The 16,772-nt window shown below is 48.2% G+C and overlaps 1 protein-coding gene across 6 annotated transcripts in view; it reads right to left on the bottom strand.

The window, feature by feature from the left end:
* Window positions 1-3,302: 3,302 nt before the first annotated feature.
* MORC2 (MORC family CW-type zinc finger 2) overlaps window positions 3,303-16,772 on the bottom strand; it is a 41,080-nt gene continuing 27,610 nt past the window's right edge. For 4 of the 6 annotated variants that reach the window (XM_021703455.1, XM_021703456.1, XM_021703457.1 and 1 more), the window contains 14 exons: window positions 15,506-15,646; window positions 15,270-15,424; window positions 15,029-15,157; window positions 14,417-14,522; window positions 13,966-14,098; window positions 12,875-12,949; window positions 12,409-12,789; window positions 11,687-11,818; window positions 11,166-11,220; window positions 10,606-10,747; window positions 10,226-10,477; window positions 10,040-10,133; window positions 6,286-6,474; window positions 3,303-5,025 (listed from right to left, as the gene is read on the bottom strand). In XM_021703455.1, the coding sequence (XP_021559130.1) occupies window positions 4,957-5,025; window positions 6,286-6,474; window positions 10,040-10,133; window positions 10,226-10,477; window positions 10,606-10,747; window positions 11,166-11,220; window positions 11,687-11,818; window positions 12,409-12,789; window positions 12,875-12,949; window positions 13,966-14,098; window positions 14,417-14,522; window positions 15,029-15,157; window positions 15,270-15,424; window positions 15,506-15,646 (2,053 nt within the window). In that variant the 3' untranslated portion in view covers window positions 3,303-4,956. Of the gene's footprint in view, window positions 5,026-6,099; window positions 6,475-10,039; window positions 10,134-10,225; window positions 10,478-10,605; window positions 10,748-11,165; window positions 11,221-11,686; window positions 11,819-12,408; window positions 12,790-12,874; window positions 12,950-13,965; window positions 14,099-14,416; window positions 14,523-15,028; window positions 15,158-15,269; window positions 15,425-15,505; window positions 15,647-16,772 lie in introns of all 6 variants that reach the window. The other 2 variants (XM_021703454.1, XM_044921061.1) reach the window with 2 other exon arrangements.

Genomic DNA, 16,772 nt, shown 5'->3' with positions numbered 1-16,772 from the left:
GTCTGGCCGTGTGTGGCGGTGCTGCCAGGTCTCCACATCCCGACCCTGCAGCCAGCAGGCCTCGCGCACCTTATTTTCCTCACGCGGCTTCCTCCCCACTAGCCTGCTCCCCTGCCCCACCGCCCCATTGGCGGGCTTGTCATGTTCCCAGACGCATGCGCATGGCGCAGCCGCACACGCGCGTGCCGGGCAGCAGCATCGCGCAGGTGCTGTTACGTTCCCGCCTCGAGGGTCTGGAGAACTGGCGTAAGGGACGCGCTCGGCCGACCGGCAACGGTTGGCGGGCTGGAAGGCCGGCGCCCGGATGGGACTGCAGCTGGATCCTGGCCGCGTCTTCTGGGCCAGGTAAGAATTTGCAGCCAGTTCTCCAGCCCATGTCGTATTGTGATAGATGGTTTAGAGTAAGAACTCAGAACTCTTTCCCTTCTAATAGTTCTCCTCCTACCGCAGCGCCCCACACCCGGTGACAGATTGGCCTAAAAGGTGGCATTAGGGAGGGCAGTGAGAGCCCAGAGCTTCGTTAGAGGAAAAGTGTAAAGGGAGGGACAGTAAATTCAAAGTGGTGAATTAGAGCTGGCCACGGCTTCCCAAACAACCGGCGGTTGCTCGAGCAGGAAGTGGCCCCAGCGTATCCCATGGAAGCATCTCTGCCAAGTCCAGAGGGTAAAGGGGAAAAGATATGTCCATGTCCATCAGATCCTTCTCTCAGTGGTCTAAGTGTGCCCCTGCGGTATGAGCTCCCCCACTCTCTAGGCCTTGGCCACCAACTACTGGGAATGCCTGAATATACCATAGGCAACCTACAGGGCAGCCCCGCCCCTCCCTCCCCTTAAGGGATACTTTTGAAACAGGCCAAATTGTTAGGCAGCCATGAGGATGGCTATGGGGTAACACCCCCGGAGGGCCACTGAGTAAGCAGTGAAATGCCTACAGGTAGCTCGCAGGGACCAGTGAATCTTGGACACAAAAATTCAGGGTCAGGGCCACAAGGGCTTTGGACCTCCATTCCAGCTTCAGACCAGCCCTAGATTAGTGGCTATCTATATGGGCCTCTGAGTAAATTTAAGGTGGAGAACTAGCCTCATGGCTTAAATAAGCCAGGATGGGCAATGATTTGTCTGAGGCCTTGTGAGCTAGAAGGAAAATTCTACAGGACCCACCAGGAGCCCTAGTTAGAAGACCGCGGGGTGGGGGGGAGATACTGGTCAGTATTTTGGCTTGTTGCAGAGTGAGATGTTCCTTGCCAGGGTCTTCCTCTGCCCAGTCTTTGTCTTGCTCACTATGAAGGGTGACCCCATTAGTGCTGAGAACAGAACGGTCTGAGGCCTCAAACAGGGCAGCAGAGAAAGCGTGTTCCCTTGGAGCTCTGCCTCCCTTGGCCAAGCTGGCCATTTACCTGTTCAGGGAACCAAAAGCAATGAGGTCATTCAAAAGGAAGCCTCAGAGGTGCCATCTCCAACAAAGGCCAGACCCTCTAGTGGAATTCTGAGGATGTTTCAAGCACCTTAGTGACCATAGGTCCCTTATAGCCTGGCCCAGCTAGAACAATCTTCCGACAGGGACAAGTAACCAGGAGACACTGCCCACTCCAGTCGAGCCCTGTATTCTACGTAAATGGCAAAGAAATTTGAGCTTTATCACTTACTGGTCCTTAGAGCTAAGAACTCTTGGCTACCACTGCTTGAACCACAGGTCTGAAAGGCAGTTATGTAGACATGGGGAACTGGACCCAATAAGAGCAGCCAAAAAGTAGTGTCACTCAGATAAAGGAGGAACCAGAAAAGTTTTTCTCAACTATTAACCCATGTCTTCCTTGAGTAAACAAACACGTTAAACCTTTGTCCTGACCTAGTAATACAGTACTGATCCTAAAGTGGGGATTATAATCCTAAATCCATGGGACACTTGGGGCCTGAAAGGGTCGTACAAGGTGAACATTTTCCTGAGGACTTCACCCCTTGGTTATCATCTTCTATTTTTGTAAACACTTTTGTACAGAAGTCCCTAATCCAGATTCAGAACTATAGACTGCATCAGAGACACGACTGGCCAATGAAGGTGCTCAATCGTAGTTCAAACCAACTCAAAAATATATCACTTTTCTCCTTTCAGATTAGTACACAGGATGGAAGAGACTGCATACTGACAAGTGTGGTGGGGGCGGGGGCAGAATACACTGCTGGTAGGAGTTAAAGTTGGAGGTCTTTTCTGGACTATATCTTAGTATTTTTAATATTAGTATCTACCATTTGACACAGCCATTTCTCTTTGGAATTTCCCATACACACACATAGATCTGAGTTAATAATACACTCATCATAGCATTTTTTCATAAATGTTAACCCAAATGTTTGTTAAGTAGGAGACTCTTAAACATCAGTACATCCAAGACAATGAAATGCTATGAGGTTGTGCAGAAGAAAAAAGTAGACCCATATGGGCTATTCTGAAACAGGTTCCAAGATACACTGAGTGGGAAACAGGCAGAAACAGAATAGATGTGTGCTTAGCATGGATACTCTTTTCAAGGAAAAACAGGGATCAAGGGTGAAAGGGAGTCTTGCTTTTCAGGCTTTCCAGCCTTTTGTACTGTTTGAATTTTTACTGTTATGCATGTGTCACTTAAAAACTAAAAGTCCCCATTGCTCTCATTCCTTAAAAACAAGCAATGCCAGGGTGCCTGGGTGGCTCAGTTGGTTAAGCGACTGCCTTCAGCTCAGGTCATAATCCCGGAGTCCCGGGATCCAGTCCCGCATCGGGCTTCCTGCTCAGCGGGGAGTCTGCTTCTCCCTCTGCCCCTCCCCCTCTCATGCTCTATCTCATTCTCTCTCTCAAATAAATAAATAAAATCTTTAAAAAAAAAAACAAACAAACAAGCAATGCTGTACTCATTCACCTTTTTGCAGCCATTGTGCTATGGACCCTCAGGCCACAAACCAGCCAGACCACTCCCTCCTCCCAAGTCTTCAGAAAGTTCCAAGCAGTTCCCATCACATGGAAAGGGGAGGAACCCTGCACTTTATCTTCCCACCCAGAATGGCAGGAGCTCTGTCTGGGCAACAGGCTACATTCAGTACAGCTGTGACTGGATTTAAACAGCAAAGTGGGCACATGGAGTTCAAGCTAAAATGTTTTAAGAAGTTCAGCATTTCTGTTTCTGTGCGTGTTAAGGAAGGTGAATATAGAAAAAGATGGTGATGAGGAATAATCTGAAGACAGTTTAAAACCATAGTGGTAGAAAGAATGAAGTAGGAAGTGCTAGATTTTACTAACAGAAGAAAACAGACTGAATTCAGGAGTCTCACCAGTAAAAGTTTTATAGTATTGCATTTTGATTACAGGTATGTAAATAAAAAACTTGGGTATTACCCTCTGGTAAAAATGCAGAACCAACTTCCTTTAGATTAAAACAGTAGGTTTGGAGACAAAAATGAACCACATGCTGCCTGGGATGAAGAGAGCGAGGTGGACAGGAGAGGAATCACCAGCTCAAGAAACCCCTAGGCTCAGAGAATCTTCCAGAGGAAGAGACCAGGTTCTGAGTGGTATTTCCCCAAATAACCCTGCCACAGGGATGTGGTTTGGGGAAGCCCCAAACCCACAAATTGCAGGTGCTTCTGGACACGTGCAGAAGTGGGTAAAGACTTCCCTCACCAGTGCCTCCCAGTCTTCTGCAGAGGCCACAAAGTGGCATGTGGGCCACTGTTGACCTGGAGTGGGTAGATGCCAGAAACACACCCAGAAAGGTTCGAATCACAGACCAGTGGTACCAGGCCATAGTTCTTGTGCCTCTAGAAAACCCAAAGTCCCCAACTATAGAGAAGAGAGAAGAGAGTTGGGGGAAATCAAACCAGAATTTTTCCAATGACCACTAAAGAGAAACAGCAACTCTTGCCTTTGTCTTTGACCCTGAGAAGTCACTTGAAGGACACAGCTGCGTGAGGCTGTGATTAGATGGGAGGGAAGGCATGGTGTGCTTCCTACAAAGCTGCCTCTGGAGTCCCTGTGGCTCAGTGACCCCCTCTCCTATCTGGCCTAGAGCAGGGACCGGTGAGGCCAGGCAGAGGGGAAACAGTAAAAACAGCAGCAGCAGGCTCTCCAGATCAGCCAGCACCATCTGAGGCAGTGTGCTCCCTCCAGACCCTGCCAAACCCACAGGCAGAGGTCACCACCAGATCAGCACCAGGGGCTCTGTCATAAGGAGCTTTCTCAAAAAGAATCCTTTGGAATTCAAACATTCATTCAGTGTGTATTCCACTAGAGTCAGATCTACTACTCAATCTGGACTCAAGTTTTTGAGGTGGGAAACCTCACTATCCATAGTTAACTGAGGAAATCACTGCCACAGGGAGAACTTGAACGGTGGATGGGGGAATTGAATGGGAGGATCTTTCTTCCCCAAGCTGTTTGGACAATGCCACAGCATGACTGACAGCTGCTTGGGCCAGCATTCATGTCCCTGAGAAGGGAGCTGCTCAGCACTGAGCCTCTATCCTGATCCACTGCCCCCAGGGGTCCCCCAGATCAGAGCCCCTAGGAGAAGCACAACTCTGGAGGGCTCTTTCCCTTATCAACACTGTTCATCCTCTAGAAGAGCTAAGCCCTGCCCCTGAAGCCTCTCTGACTTATGGATGACACTGGGTTTACCATATCTTGAGGAGCCAGGAGCCAAGAGAAGGAACTTGGCATCCTGGTTCTCTGTCCTTTGCCCAAGAGTCACCAAAAGAAAAATGTATGGTCTCATAGCAGGCGCAGCATCTTTTTTCTTTTAAAAAATAAATATTTATAAACTTAGGGAGGAAGATTCAAAGAATCAGAGTATTTTTCCCTCAAAAGCACAAATGTCTCATGTGAGTCAAATCAAGGTAAGTCCACCAACCCAGGAACAAAACACTCCCCCCACCCCGAGAACTCTGCCTTGAAGGGCAGAGGAGCTGATCTTTGTCTCTGAGCCCCTTAGTCCCCCTTGGTGATCAGGTCCTCGATGTAGGCATCCAGCTCATCATCTGTGTTGATGTCTATGTCCTGGAATAGAAGGGAGCAATCAGCTAGGGGCCAGAAGGCGGTGGGCGGAGGGGGGCCACCTCCCCATCCTTCTCACAGGCAAAGGAGCCTGAGCCCAGAATCCCCAACCCCCTCCTCCGCCCTTGCTGTCAGGCCTGTCCCATCTTGATCATTCCCCCCCTCCCCATCCTCTGTGCACAGATGACGCCCAGATTTCTTGCTCCTGCCCTGCCTTTACCCCAGGTTCCCGGTGCCTTAGATGTGTTGCAGACTTCTCAGACTCAGTATTCAAAACAGCCCAACTCCATCACCCCACCCCGGGTTGTGCCCATCTCAGTACAGGCTACCACCTTCCCTCACCCAGGGGCTCAAGACAAACCATTAGAATCACCCGTTTCCTTCCTTCCCCCCAAATATTACAAATCTGTCTTTCTCACAGTCACCATCCAAGATTCAGGCCACCAAATCTCTCATCCAGATAAGTGTGGGAACCTCCTCACCCAAGCCCTAGCTTCTAACTTCCACCCAACTCCAGGACTTCCTACAACCAACCACGTAAGTATCTTAGGTTGCAAAAAGGACTGTGCCAAACCCCTCCAGGGACGGCCCACCTCACATAGGCCTGCCTCTTCTATCACCCACAAGTCCCTGCCTTTGACCTCAGGTCCTACTCTTCTCTCTGCCCAAAGCACTCACATCCAATCTTGTAGGACTGATTCTACTCTCAGCTCAAATACCCCCTTCTTAGAACATCCTAGTAAAGTGGCCTCCATGTTTCCTTCTCTTGTATTTACTTCATAGCACTTCCCCCCATCAGTAATTCTGTGCACCAGACTGTTGGGCCATGAAGGTAGGGATCTTAGCTTGCCTATCTGGTTCACCGGTATCCACAGGACAGACACAGAGCAAGTCCACAGTTTTCACTGCCTGGGTGAAGGACTAAGACCCTACAGAGGCACTCCCCACTTCTGGGCAACCCAATCCCAATCTGGGCGTCATCTGGAAAAGCAAGAACTTCTTTCTGTTTTATGGCTTGGAGGATTCTCAAACTAGGTTGTAAATAAGAAGATCTAAACAAGGGCAAAAATCTGATACCGTGGGTCTGGCTGGGATGAGGCCCAGGCAGCCGCACCACCTCCAGCCCTCCTGGTCAGGATGCTGTGCAGCCAGGGTTGGAACCACAGATTCCTGTGAGTGGGGAGAAGGGAGCAGGAGGTGCCCAGGCCCCCCTCCCTGAGACACCAGGTGGTCCAGCTGCAATGAGAGGGCTGCCTGGCTCACCTCCTGCACCTTTTGCAGGAGCGCCACGATGTTGGTCCTCAGCTTCTGCAGCTTCTCCTCTGTCTCTCGGAGCTTTCTCTCAGAAGTGCGCAGGCTCTCCTCGGAGGCCTTGGCCCGTGAGTCGGCACGGCTCTGGTAGGAATGGCACAGATTCTGGAGTCCCACTTCATACTGTTTGAAGTACTCTTTCTGTAGGGAGGGAACCCACAGGATGATTGCATGAACTTACAGGGGCCCCAAGGGTCCCTCTAGATTAGCACTAGTATCCCCACCCTGGCTCAGCACAAGGATGCTCAGTGTGAAGGGATGTCACACACAAGGGACAAGCGGGCTCTCTAGCTCCAGAGTGGAAAAACCTGATGCCCATCTCATGGGGCTGCCATGAGAGGGAGATAGGATCACCCAATGTGAAGCCCTCAGCCCTTGGCAGACAGCAAGCTATTAGTGAGGGATGCCATTCCAGTTGGCACAAAAAGGACGAGTCCCTCTCCCAGCTCAATCATACCTTTCTAACTTCACCACAGTCCTCTCGGCAGCCCATTCCAAGTCACGCCCCACAATGTAAGAACCAAAAGTTCTCTTCCAGAAATATTTATCAAGCACCCACCAGCAGCAAATACCTTCAGATTTGTGTAGTATACTTCTATAAATAACATTAGAGCCTTTACTATCTTTCCTGAGTACCTGAAACTTCCAAAATGTGGGGTATAGTGATGGTAAACTAGCAGTTTCTCTAGACATGAGGCTTTTCAAACTTTTAAAAGGTAGCAGAACACTTGCTTCAAAAGAAATGTTACATGGAATCTAATTGTAAAAAAATTTGAGCAGTATCTATTTTCAAAGCTCAAATTTATAACATCATTTACTCTTAAGTCACCAATGAGAATAAGGCCATTTTGATGAAAACGAGTGGTTCTGGCTGACCACTGTAGTCTTATCAACTCATGTGTTTATATGCTTCTATAAAGATTATGAGCTACTGGCATTGAGGGGCTCCTGAATGATTTTAAAAAGCGTTACTGGCTCCTGACTGCTGTTTTTAAAAAGTGTGACTGGAAAGTACTTAACTGTGTCATTTACCTTACAATGTAGAGTATCCTATTAAACCAAGATGGCAAAAGAAATTTGAAGTTTTATGTGAAAAATTATGTTGGCAGCACAAAATAAGTGAGCAGACTCCAAAATATTAAAACTCAGTATACGATGTCTTGAGCCTATGATGTTAGTTTTTTAACTCTTTATTACAGATTTACATGGTTATATTACTTTTTAAAAATATATATTTAAATCTAGTATTTGCAGGACTCCTGAGAACTTTATGGAACTCCTAGTCCAGTATGCTGGCAAAAAGGATGATCTTTTACAGACTGACAAGAGCATAATGAACATTAGACTCTGTTGTGTCCCTGACATTAAAAAAATTAGTTTATTTTAGACATTACAGTCAGCAGACTATAAAGTTGATGCATTGAGATGATGGACTCTGAAAAACAAACTGAGGGTTCTAGCGGGGAGGGGAGTGGGAGGATGGGTTAGCCTGGTGATGGGTATTAAAGAGGGCACGTTCTACATGGAGCCCTGGGTGTTATACGCAAACAATGAATCATGGAACACTAAAAAAAAATAAATAAAAATTAAAAGTTGATGCATTGGTGATATACCTTTTATAAGCATAAGCTAACAGACTTTTAGGCTCAGATGATCCTGGCTGTGTTTCTGGTCTGAGCAGCAAAGATCCCACTCAGGCTTCACTCTGAGTCTGACAACTTTAAGCCAAAATCAACAAATCTGACTGACAAGAGGATGCCAGGCCACCCTAGCCATCCTATCAGTGGTTTGTTCCTGGGATCTGCAGAGAGCACCTGCAACCTCAACAAGCGCAACAGCTGAGGCATGGAGCTTTCTGGGGACACTACCACGAGCTCTGCCATCCCCTAGCTTCCTTTGCCAACACCTACCCTCTCATCTCATGGGGAAGCAAAGCAGTACTGGAAGAAGGGCAAGACCCTTGTCCTAAAGAAGAAGTACCTGGGTTCAAATCTGGGTTCTATCACAAAAGACTCTTCATCTCTCTGAGCCTCAGTTTCTTCAACTCCTAACTTTTTTTTTTTTTAAGTAGAATGGAGACTTAAAACCCCATCTTTTCCTCTTTGGCAAACCATCAAGCACACAGCTGCCATACGAGGGCCCAACGTCTTGAACATACTAGCCCTGCAATTTCGATTTCTAGTTCTGTTCTCTAGAAACTCCTCCCTAGAAAACTTAAGCTATTCCAACCATAAAAATATCTATGCCACTCAATGAAAGACAACTCCCAGATCCCATATGCAGCCCCGGCCTTCCTACCCCTCCCAAGTGCCCAGTCCCCAATCTCCACCTGCCCACTGGACATCACCAGAAATGTAGGTGCTGGTGCTTCCAGCCCAACACATATCACAATTCATCACCTCTCTTACCCTCACCCTCTGTTTTCTCTTCCAGTTAATAGCTTTGTCATCACTTCCCAAAGGCCTGAGACATAGAGAAGCACGTGGCCTCTGCCTCCTCCCCCATCACTTGCCTCCAGTCAACAACCTCTGACATGGCCCTTTCACCCACCAGTCCACCCCCTCCACTCTGGCTCAAGTTCCTGTTCCCTCACCTCTGAGCGGTCACAACTGGACCTGCCCCCTTGCCCCTGCATCTCCCATCCACGCATCCCACCCAAACATACTGCCACAAGAGGTATCCTCTTAGGGCGGGGTCAGCACACTAGAGCCCCAGGCCTAATCAGCCTGCCACCTGTTTTTGTAAATAGAGCTTTATTGGAGCACAGCCATATCCATTCCTTTACAAACTGTCTACGGCCGCTTTCACGCTGTAATAGTGGAGTTCAGTAGTTACCACCGAGACTGTATAACCCACAAAGCTGAAAATATTTGCTAACTGGCCCTCTACAGAAAGTTTGTAGACCAGGTTCAAGCTGACAGTTCCCCCAGCTCAAAACTTTGCTGGCCCTTCATTTTATTCAAGGTTTAAACCACTATGCCTAAGACCAGACATTCAAGACGCACCATATCCTGGCTCTCAGGCCCTCTTCTTCCCTCAATGCTCACCACACAGCCTGCTGCCTTGACTTGGGAACTTTCATCCCTCTGACCCCTTGCTCACGAAGTCCCCCTACCTCAAAGCTTCCCTGTCACTTATACAGACACTTCAGACTGCTGCTCTCTCCCCTCCCAAGGCTGCCACAGCCCAACTACCTGCTTCCACAGCACTTACTGCTCTCAGTCTCATGTCCAACTACTGGTAAAAATTCAGTCTCTATTGAATCCTACGCCACTTGGGAGGCAGGACTCTCTTCTGCTGCTCGTTAAGAGGTCCAGCACAGGGCCTGTGCCACATCAGCATAACACCACCCAGTGCTTACTTTCAAGACATCTCCACCTCGCTCTAAGAGTCAAGTTTTAGGTACTTTGAGCCTAAGTTCTTCACTGTTGCCTGGGACAAGTTTACTCCCTCTGCTGGGGTAGAGGGAAAAGGATATACTCATTCTAAAATGTCAAACCAGGCCTGCTGTCCTGAAGTGAGGACTCAGCCCCAGCATCTTATGGTTGTGGTTGTGGTTGGCTTCTGCACATCACAGTCATATCCAGCTACGGGGGGACGGGGCGGGGGGGGGGGGGGGGGGTGGACACAACAAGGGCCGGCAATCACAAAAAGCATGAAGCTGACGGGTCACGCAGAATAAAAATAAAGGTTAGGCCAAACTCACCAGAGGAAATGATATTAGCTCATCTGAATTCATAGCACTAAGTTCCTTCTTGGAGATGGGGAAACTTGGAGGCAGAAAGTACCGTAAACAATTCCTAAAGAAAGAAGAAGGTGGGAGCGGAAATTCAGAATAGCAAGAACAAGTGTGGAGAGCCACAGCTAGCCCCAGAGTCGGAAGACACATTACCGGAGGATCTGGACAAGCAGGTCAATGGTCTCGTGGTTGGTGCTCGGGGCAGTGGTGTCAGGCTCTATGCGGATGCAGTCAGAAGTAGAGGGCTCTGCCGTGGCTACAGCCTGCTGGGCCACCACCACCTCCTCCTCCTCCTCCTCCTCCTCCTCCTCCTCCTCCTCCCTGCCCTCCTGCTGCGTGTCGGGGCTCTGGTACTCCGGAGAAGGGGGCTTCATCAGCCGCACATCCTCACTGCCTTTCTCCACCCTAGGAGGCACACAAGCACTTGTTTCATGTGTGCCCCAGGCGCCCAGGATGGGCCACCTTCTGGGAGGCCAGGGATAGACCTCCCCCTGGCCTGGCCAACTCTGTCAGCTTCTGGAAAGGGGCATTACCAGCGGTCTCTCGGAGTGGTGTCTGTGGGCACGTAGTCAAACTTCACCTTCCACCGCACCACATGTTTGCCCACCTCCACAGCTGTGACGCGGCCTGTGTACCACTCCCTGTTCACACGCACCTCCACATGCAACCCTTTATCTGAAAGAATGAGGATGGAACGGGAGTCAGAACACTAACAAAGTTCCCCACTCACCAGGGCCACCTTGAGAGAGGCGGTCCCAGGATCTGCAGAGACAAGAACCCCTAGATGCTTGCCTGTACTTTGCCAGGAACATGAAGCCCAGCCACCCTGATCTCCTTTCCCCATCTGTTGTGAGGGTGCCAAAGAGCAGCAGAATGAGTGACTGCCAGAGGTGCAAGCCAAGAAATCTGTGCTAAAAATACACGTAAGGGTGTGCTATCTTCAGAATTCTTCTCGGGATCAGACTTGGAACCATTGCTGCACAAGAGCCCAGAGCCAGGAAAGCCTTCAAGAGTCTTCAGGATAAACAGTTGCTGGCTGAGGGGCCCCACTACCCTTTCCCCCACAGGCTGCCAGGTACCTCCCCAAACTCACCTTTCTGAGCCCTCTTAAGATCAGCTGGGTCCTCTTCCCCAGCACTGTCCGAGAGCTGTAAGGAGAACAGAGTCTGTTAGAACCATCCCCAGTGCCCCCGAAAAGCAGACTTTTACATGACTGGCAACCCAGGGTCATTAGCTGTCACCTCATGTTATCTTATGTGGCCATTTACATCTCCATGTCTCACCAAGAGCTGCTCTCCAAAACACTACCTTGAGTATCTACCCTTCTGCCACCTTTATAAACAAGACAGTATGCAAAGGAAAGTCACAAACACAGGGAAGCAAAGGGTTTCGAGCCTCCCTGATATGTGTGTGACCTCCATCCTGTGATGAGAGCCAGAAGCCAGTCTCACTCAGAAGCCTACCTGGCGCCATGTTTCTAAGTCATCTGTGTGACTAAGAGTCCTATAGAGATGAACTGGGCTTCTGGAAGGCTCAAATCACAAAAGATAAACGAAGCTGGTGCAGACTGCAACCCTGGGGAAGGAGGTTCTAACCTCACCTGGTACCACCTACCTCATTCAAGTCCTTCTTTTCCTCCTTCACAGCAAACTTGCCCCGCTTAGACCTCTCCTTCCTCCTCTCAGCCTCCTCCTCAGCTTCTTCTTCGTCAGAGACCCCAAGAGTCCGCTTCCGACCAGGAGTGGTCTATAGCAAGAGGAGAGGGAATGTGAGGAGGGGCCGTGTCAGCCCTTGAAGTGCAGGAAGGTTCCATCTGGCCTAAAGGAGCTGTTCCACTTGTGTGCTTCTCAGGTCCCCCAGGGCTGAGCCTCCCGACATTACTCAGTATACAGCAACCTCCTGATCCCTGTGCCCACAAGGACCTTTGCTCAAAGCTGTCGTAGGGGGAGCCTCTCAGTTTACTTCTCCCTTAGCCTGCCTGGCCAGCCAGCTGTGACCTCCCTGAGACATGCTGACCACTGTTGCAGCCCAGCAAGGCGGTCACCAGGCTGCCAACCTACACCTACACCACAGAAGCTGGTGGAGAGGACTCAAATATATGGCAGACCAAAACGTGAAGGGAGCAGTGAAGAGCTCCCTGGACAGGAAACCAACTTGCTCTGTGCCCTGACCAGATCAAGTCCCTTCAGCTATTAAGACTCCTCCTCAGGGGCAACAGGAAGCTTTAGATTTGATGATCTCCAGTGAGGCTCCCCCAAAACAGCTTTGACACAGCCTGATTCCATTCCTACACCACTGAGGGTAGACTCAGGGCTGGAAGAGAAAAAGCATCTCACTGGGGAGAGTTTACTGGGTGGCTCTGGCTTCTTGACCACTGGAGTCTTGATGGCTCTGGGAGCTGGGACCTCCCGAGGGCTCTTGGAGTTGGGTAGCAGAGATGGTGACAGTGGCTGCACCACAGGGGTGGGCCGGGGCGCAGTCTTAACCAGTGTGCTAGCAGGCTTTCGGGGTGCCTCGGGTGGTTGCAGCAGCCTGGATGTACTGGCCTCCTCCCGAGCTGCCAGGGAAGGAGGCTTTGGGGTACTGCTGATGACAGGAGCCTTTCGGGGCTGGCTGGCTGGCCTGGGAGCTTGCAGGGAAGGGGGTCTGCTGGGGGCATTCTTGATCACAGCAGGTAAAGGAGGTGACCGAGGTCGCTGAGGTCTACGTGCAGGTTCCTAAAAGAGAACCGGAGAGAATGAGAACACTGATCCTAACACAAGACACCTAAGGAAAAGCCCTTCCCCCCGTCCTGGGCTTTACCTCAGTGGAAGGTCTGGTGGTCACTTCCAAAGGCAATTTCTTCAGGTCAGCTTGGGACCGGATAGGTGTGGTTTTCTGCACAGCAAACATGATGATGAGGTTGTTTGCATATGTTGGTACATTCAAGCAAACTCTGGATCCCTACTATGTGTCTGGGACAATGGGCACATAAAAAAGAAAACCTAGGCACAGTCCTACTATTTTAAGACTCCCATTCTCACTAGGAGACAAAAAATACAGACACTATATCATCAGCAAACTACAGGATTCTATGTGATTCATCTAGCAATTGAGAGACCAGGAAAAAGTGTCAATGGACTAAATTCCTATAAAAGAAGCCAAAAAGGCAAGAAAAGTCTGATGGAAAAGGTCAGAAAAGACAAGTGCGATTCAGTAGACAGGGAAGCAGGCCTAAGACATCCAGGGTAGTGTGAACATCTGCACAGACACAGAAGCCAGAAAAGAAAAAGCTTTTTATAATAAAAATGATAAATGACCATAAATACATCTCAAAAACCTGACAAATCAATTATGAAAAAAATACATGAGAAGAAGCTATCCTGAAAGAAACAAATAGACAAAAAAATTGTCCAACTCAAAAATATGAAAGAAATTCAAATTATAAGATGTGTACCTCTGCCTGTCGAATTTGCAAAAAAACTTTAAAATAAATGTACTGCTTGTAAAGAAACAGAAATCAATATATCTTCTGGAGAATAACTTGGAAGTAGTTATAAAAAGCCATAAAATTTTACAAATGCTTTTACTCTTTCAAATTCACTTCTGGAAAATTATCCCAAGAGAAGTATGCACTAAAAAGTGTGTCATAACACAATTTCCATATTTTTATTATAAAATATATGTGTACATAGGCAGCCATAAAAAATTAGAAATGTTAGTTAATGGTGGTTACCTCTCTGGTAGAATACTTACTTTCTGCCCACATTGGAACACATAAACAAAATAGTTTGATTTTTTAAAATGATCATCATTAATGTACTCAAGAACCAGGGAGCCACTGAGGGTTCCTGTTCCCATCCCAGACAGACCTGACACAGGCTAGCTCTGTCCACTGCCCATGACCCACGCACCTGCAGGGCTTCTAGCTTTTCCTGCTGCTGGCGAATTTTCTCTGTCAGCTGCTTCTGCTTCTCTTCTTGTGTCTTCAGGTCCTTTCTGAATGTCCCCAGAGGAACCTTCTGCTTCTGTTCAGAAGCCTCACATCTGTAGAAAAGAGGGTGTTAGGGAGGTTGTGGCAAAACAGGGCCCTAAGTAGGACACAGTCCTTCCTCTTCAGCCAACCCATGCTGTCTCTCATCACAGCAACAACCTCAGGGTTCCCAAATGTATAGAATTAATACTCACTGCAGGACAGACATCTATTCTTATTTCCAGGGCACTTACTATTTGCAGCAAGACAGAGATGTGAGAATATCAGCACTGACCTCAAGATGCACAGCAAGTTATTTACCCAAAGGGTAGGGAGAATACAGTGAGGAGAGAGGAGATACCCACAATCTCCTTGTTAGAGCAAGTGCTCACCGGTCCTGCTCAGGATCAGGGTTCATGGAGCAAACCCAGGTGTCAGGGTAATCTTTTTCCACAGAACTCAGCTGGAAGGGGAGGGTTCGCCACTTCAGACACAAATCTATGACACAGAAAACACCCCCACAAACATCAGCCATGTCCCATAATATCTTTAGTAAACAGGTTCCTCTCAACCAGGCCCAAGGCAAAGATACCCCCGACTTTCCATGGCTACAACTCTGCCTTCCTTACACAATGGTAATTCTTCTCAGGGACAGTGATTCCAGCAAGAATAGACACTTTATATCATGGACTTTCAATGTTCCCAGCCTCTCTCCCTCCTCCACCAGGATCCTGGCTCAATCATCAATCACACCATTAACAATGGGGTACCAAACCAAGTGAAGCCTGGCAGGTTAGACACCTTCTGCCTCATTCAGGAGGGACAGGTGGGACTTGACACAGCCCCAAGGCTGAGCTCCCAGGCCCATCACCAAACAGACTCATCCCCAGTGGGACCCAAAGTCCATGAATGTCAGTCAAGTCAGGAGGCCAGCAAGGGGTCAGAAAGAAGAGGGTCATGGATTATGGTGGAGAGTCAGGAGGAGGTTCCGACCACCAGCTCACCACACTGGATGGTGGTTGGGATTTCCATAGCTCTCCGGCGCTTATAACGTAGATCGCTGGATGGGGGCTGGTTCCAGTTGGCAGAGAGGTAGCCAAACTCATCCCAGAACTTGATGATTCCCCTCTGGGCTGGAAAGGAAACACCCACACATATTAGGAGCCAGCCTCTCGCTCTTCCTAAATTTACATCCTTGGGCACTAAGGGTATTCTAAGGTTGGAAGTGAACAGAAAGGGAATTACCAATGGCAATGTCCTTCCAATACTGTGCCAGGTGCTCCCCCATCGCCCGCAGCAGGTGCCGGTACTCCTTAGCATCAGCAAAGTCCTGCTTGTTGTGTGTAGGTTCCAGGACCAGGTAAGGCACATCAACAACCCCAACAACCCCACCGCATGCCCTGCAGGGAGAAAAAAGACACAACTCTGTCACCCCACTGGCCCACTGCCTTGGTGAAAAGCTCGCCTTGGGCAATACTCACATGCCCCCTTCCAGCTGTGGGCCCACTTTTTCATACATCTTGATCAGGCGGCTACAGTTATAGATGAACATGCCATCCAGGTCCCGGTGCTCAATGTTGACCCCAAAAACAAAATTCAGTTCTTTAGGTTCTTTAAGTGCTCTGAGAAGACACAATATAAATTTAAGCAGATCAACCCATGAATACACAAACACCATGTTCTTGAAGATATGTTAGCTTAAGCTTAAACTTGAGACATGTTAAGGAGTAAGTTTTCCATTTCCAGTCAACATGTAACCCATCAGACTTGGTAGGGAGATGGTACTGTGCAGTGACTCTAAGCATCCCTAATTAAAAGCATGTGACTTTGGCTAGCTTCTGGTAACAAAACAGGGACGTTAAGATTTAAGTATGAATGGGATACTGTGGAGCTGCTGCAAATCTCTGTGAAGATAGTTACATGGTGGACTAAACACAAGATCATACCTACTCCACTAATGTGACAGTAATAAATTTTAAAAAGGTAAAAATTCACTAGAACAATGAACATGTATGTGAGGGAAGAGACCCTCATGTGATAAGTAACAAAATCATGGAGCTGAAAAGCAGATGGATGAGCAGCACACTCACTCAGAAGAATCCAAAAATGTATGCCTGTGGCAGGAAGGCCAAGCAGCAGCAACCCAGGAATTCAATGTCCAGAGCCCCAAGAAGCTCCAGACATAAGGTGGGACACGGAGATAATCTAATCAGTCAGGACAAGTGCCCATTCTAGATGAAAAAGGTCCAAAACTCAATCTACAGCATTACTCCACATTTGTAACCAGGGATAAAATATTAAGAGTAGATATTACCAGATGGTACAAATGTAAGGGAGTTTTAAAATGATATTTCTAAAAATGATCTGTTTTACTAGTTTTATATAATAAGCATTTTATATATCCTTTAAATGAAAAGGAGAAAAAAGAAAAAAGAGAAAAAAGGAAAGAGAGAGAAGAGAGGGAGAGAGAGAGAAAAAAAAAAAAGAAGAAAGGGAGAGAGGGAAGGAAGAAAGAACGGGAGTTGCCAGGAAGGGAGGTCTACCAGGGAGTGGGCCCACCCTGCCTTTTCCTAGCTCAGGAAAAAATCTGCAGTGGGCATTTGACAAGCATTTGGGATCACATCAATGGCTCTCAAAGCAATCTTTGTGACAGAATAGCGACCTCACAGGGTGGGGAGGGATTCCTTAAGCTCTTTAATTTTGACTATAAAAGCTACATAATTTTAAAAAACCAAAAGCCAGGGACGT

This window comes from Neomonachus schauinslandi, chromosome 14 (assembly GCF_002201575.2).
Source record: "Neomonachus schauinslandi chromosome 14, ASM220157v2, whole genome shotgun sequence".
Classification (NCBI taxonomy): Eukaryota; Metazoa; Chordata; class Mammalia; order Carnivora; family Phocidae; genus Neomonachus; species Neomonachus schauinslandi.
Note: the sequence above shows the minus strand (reverse complement) of the source record. Positions and strands in the feature narration are given on the sequence as shown.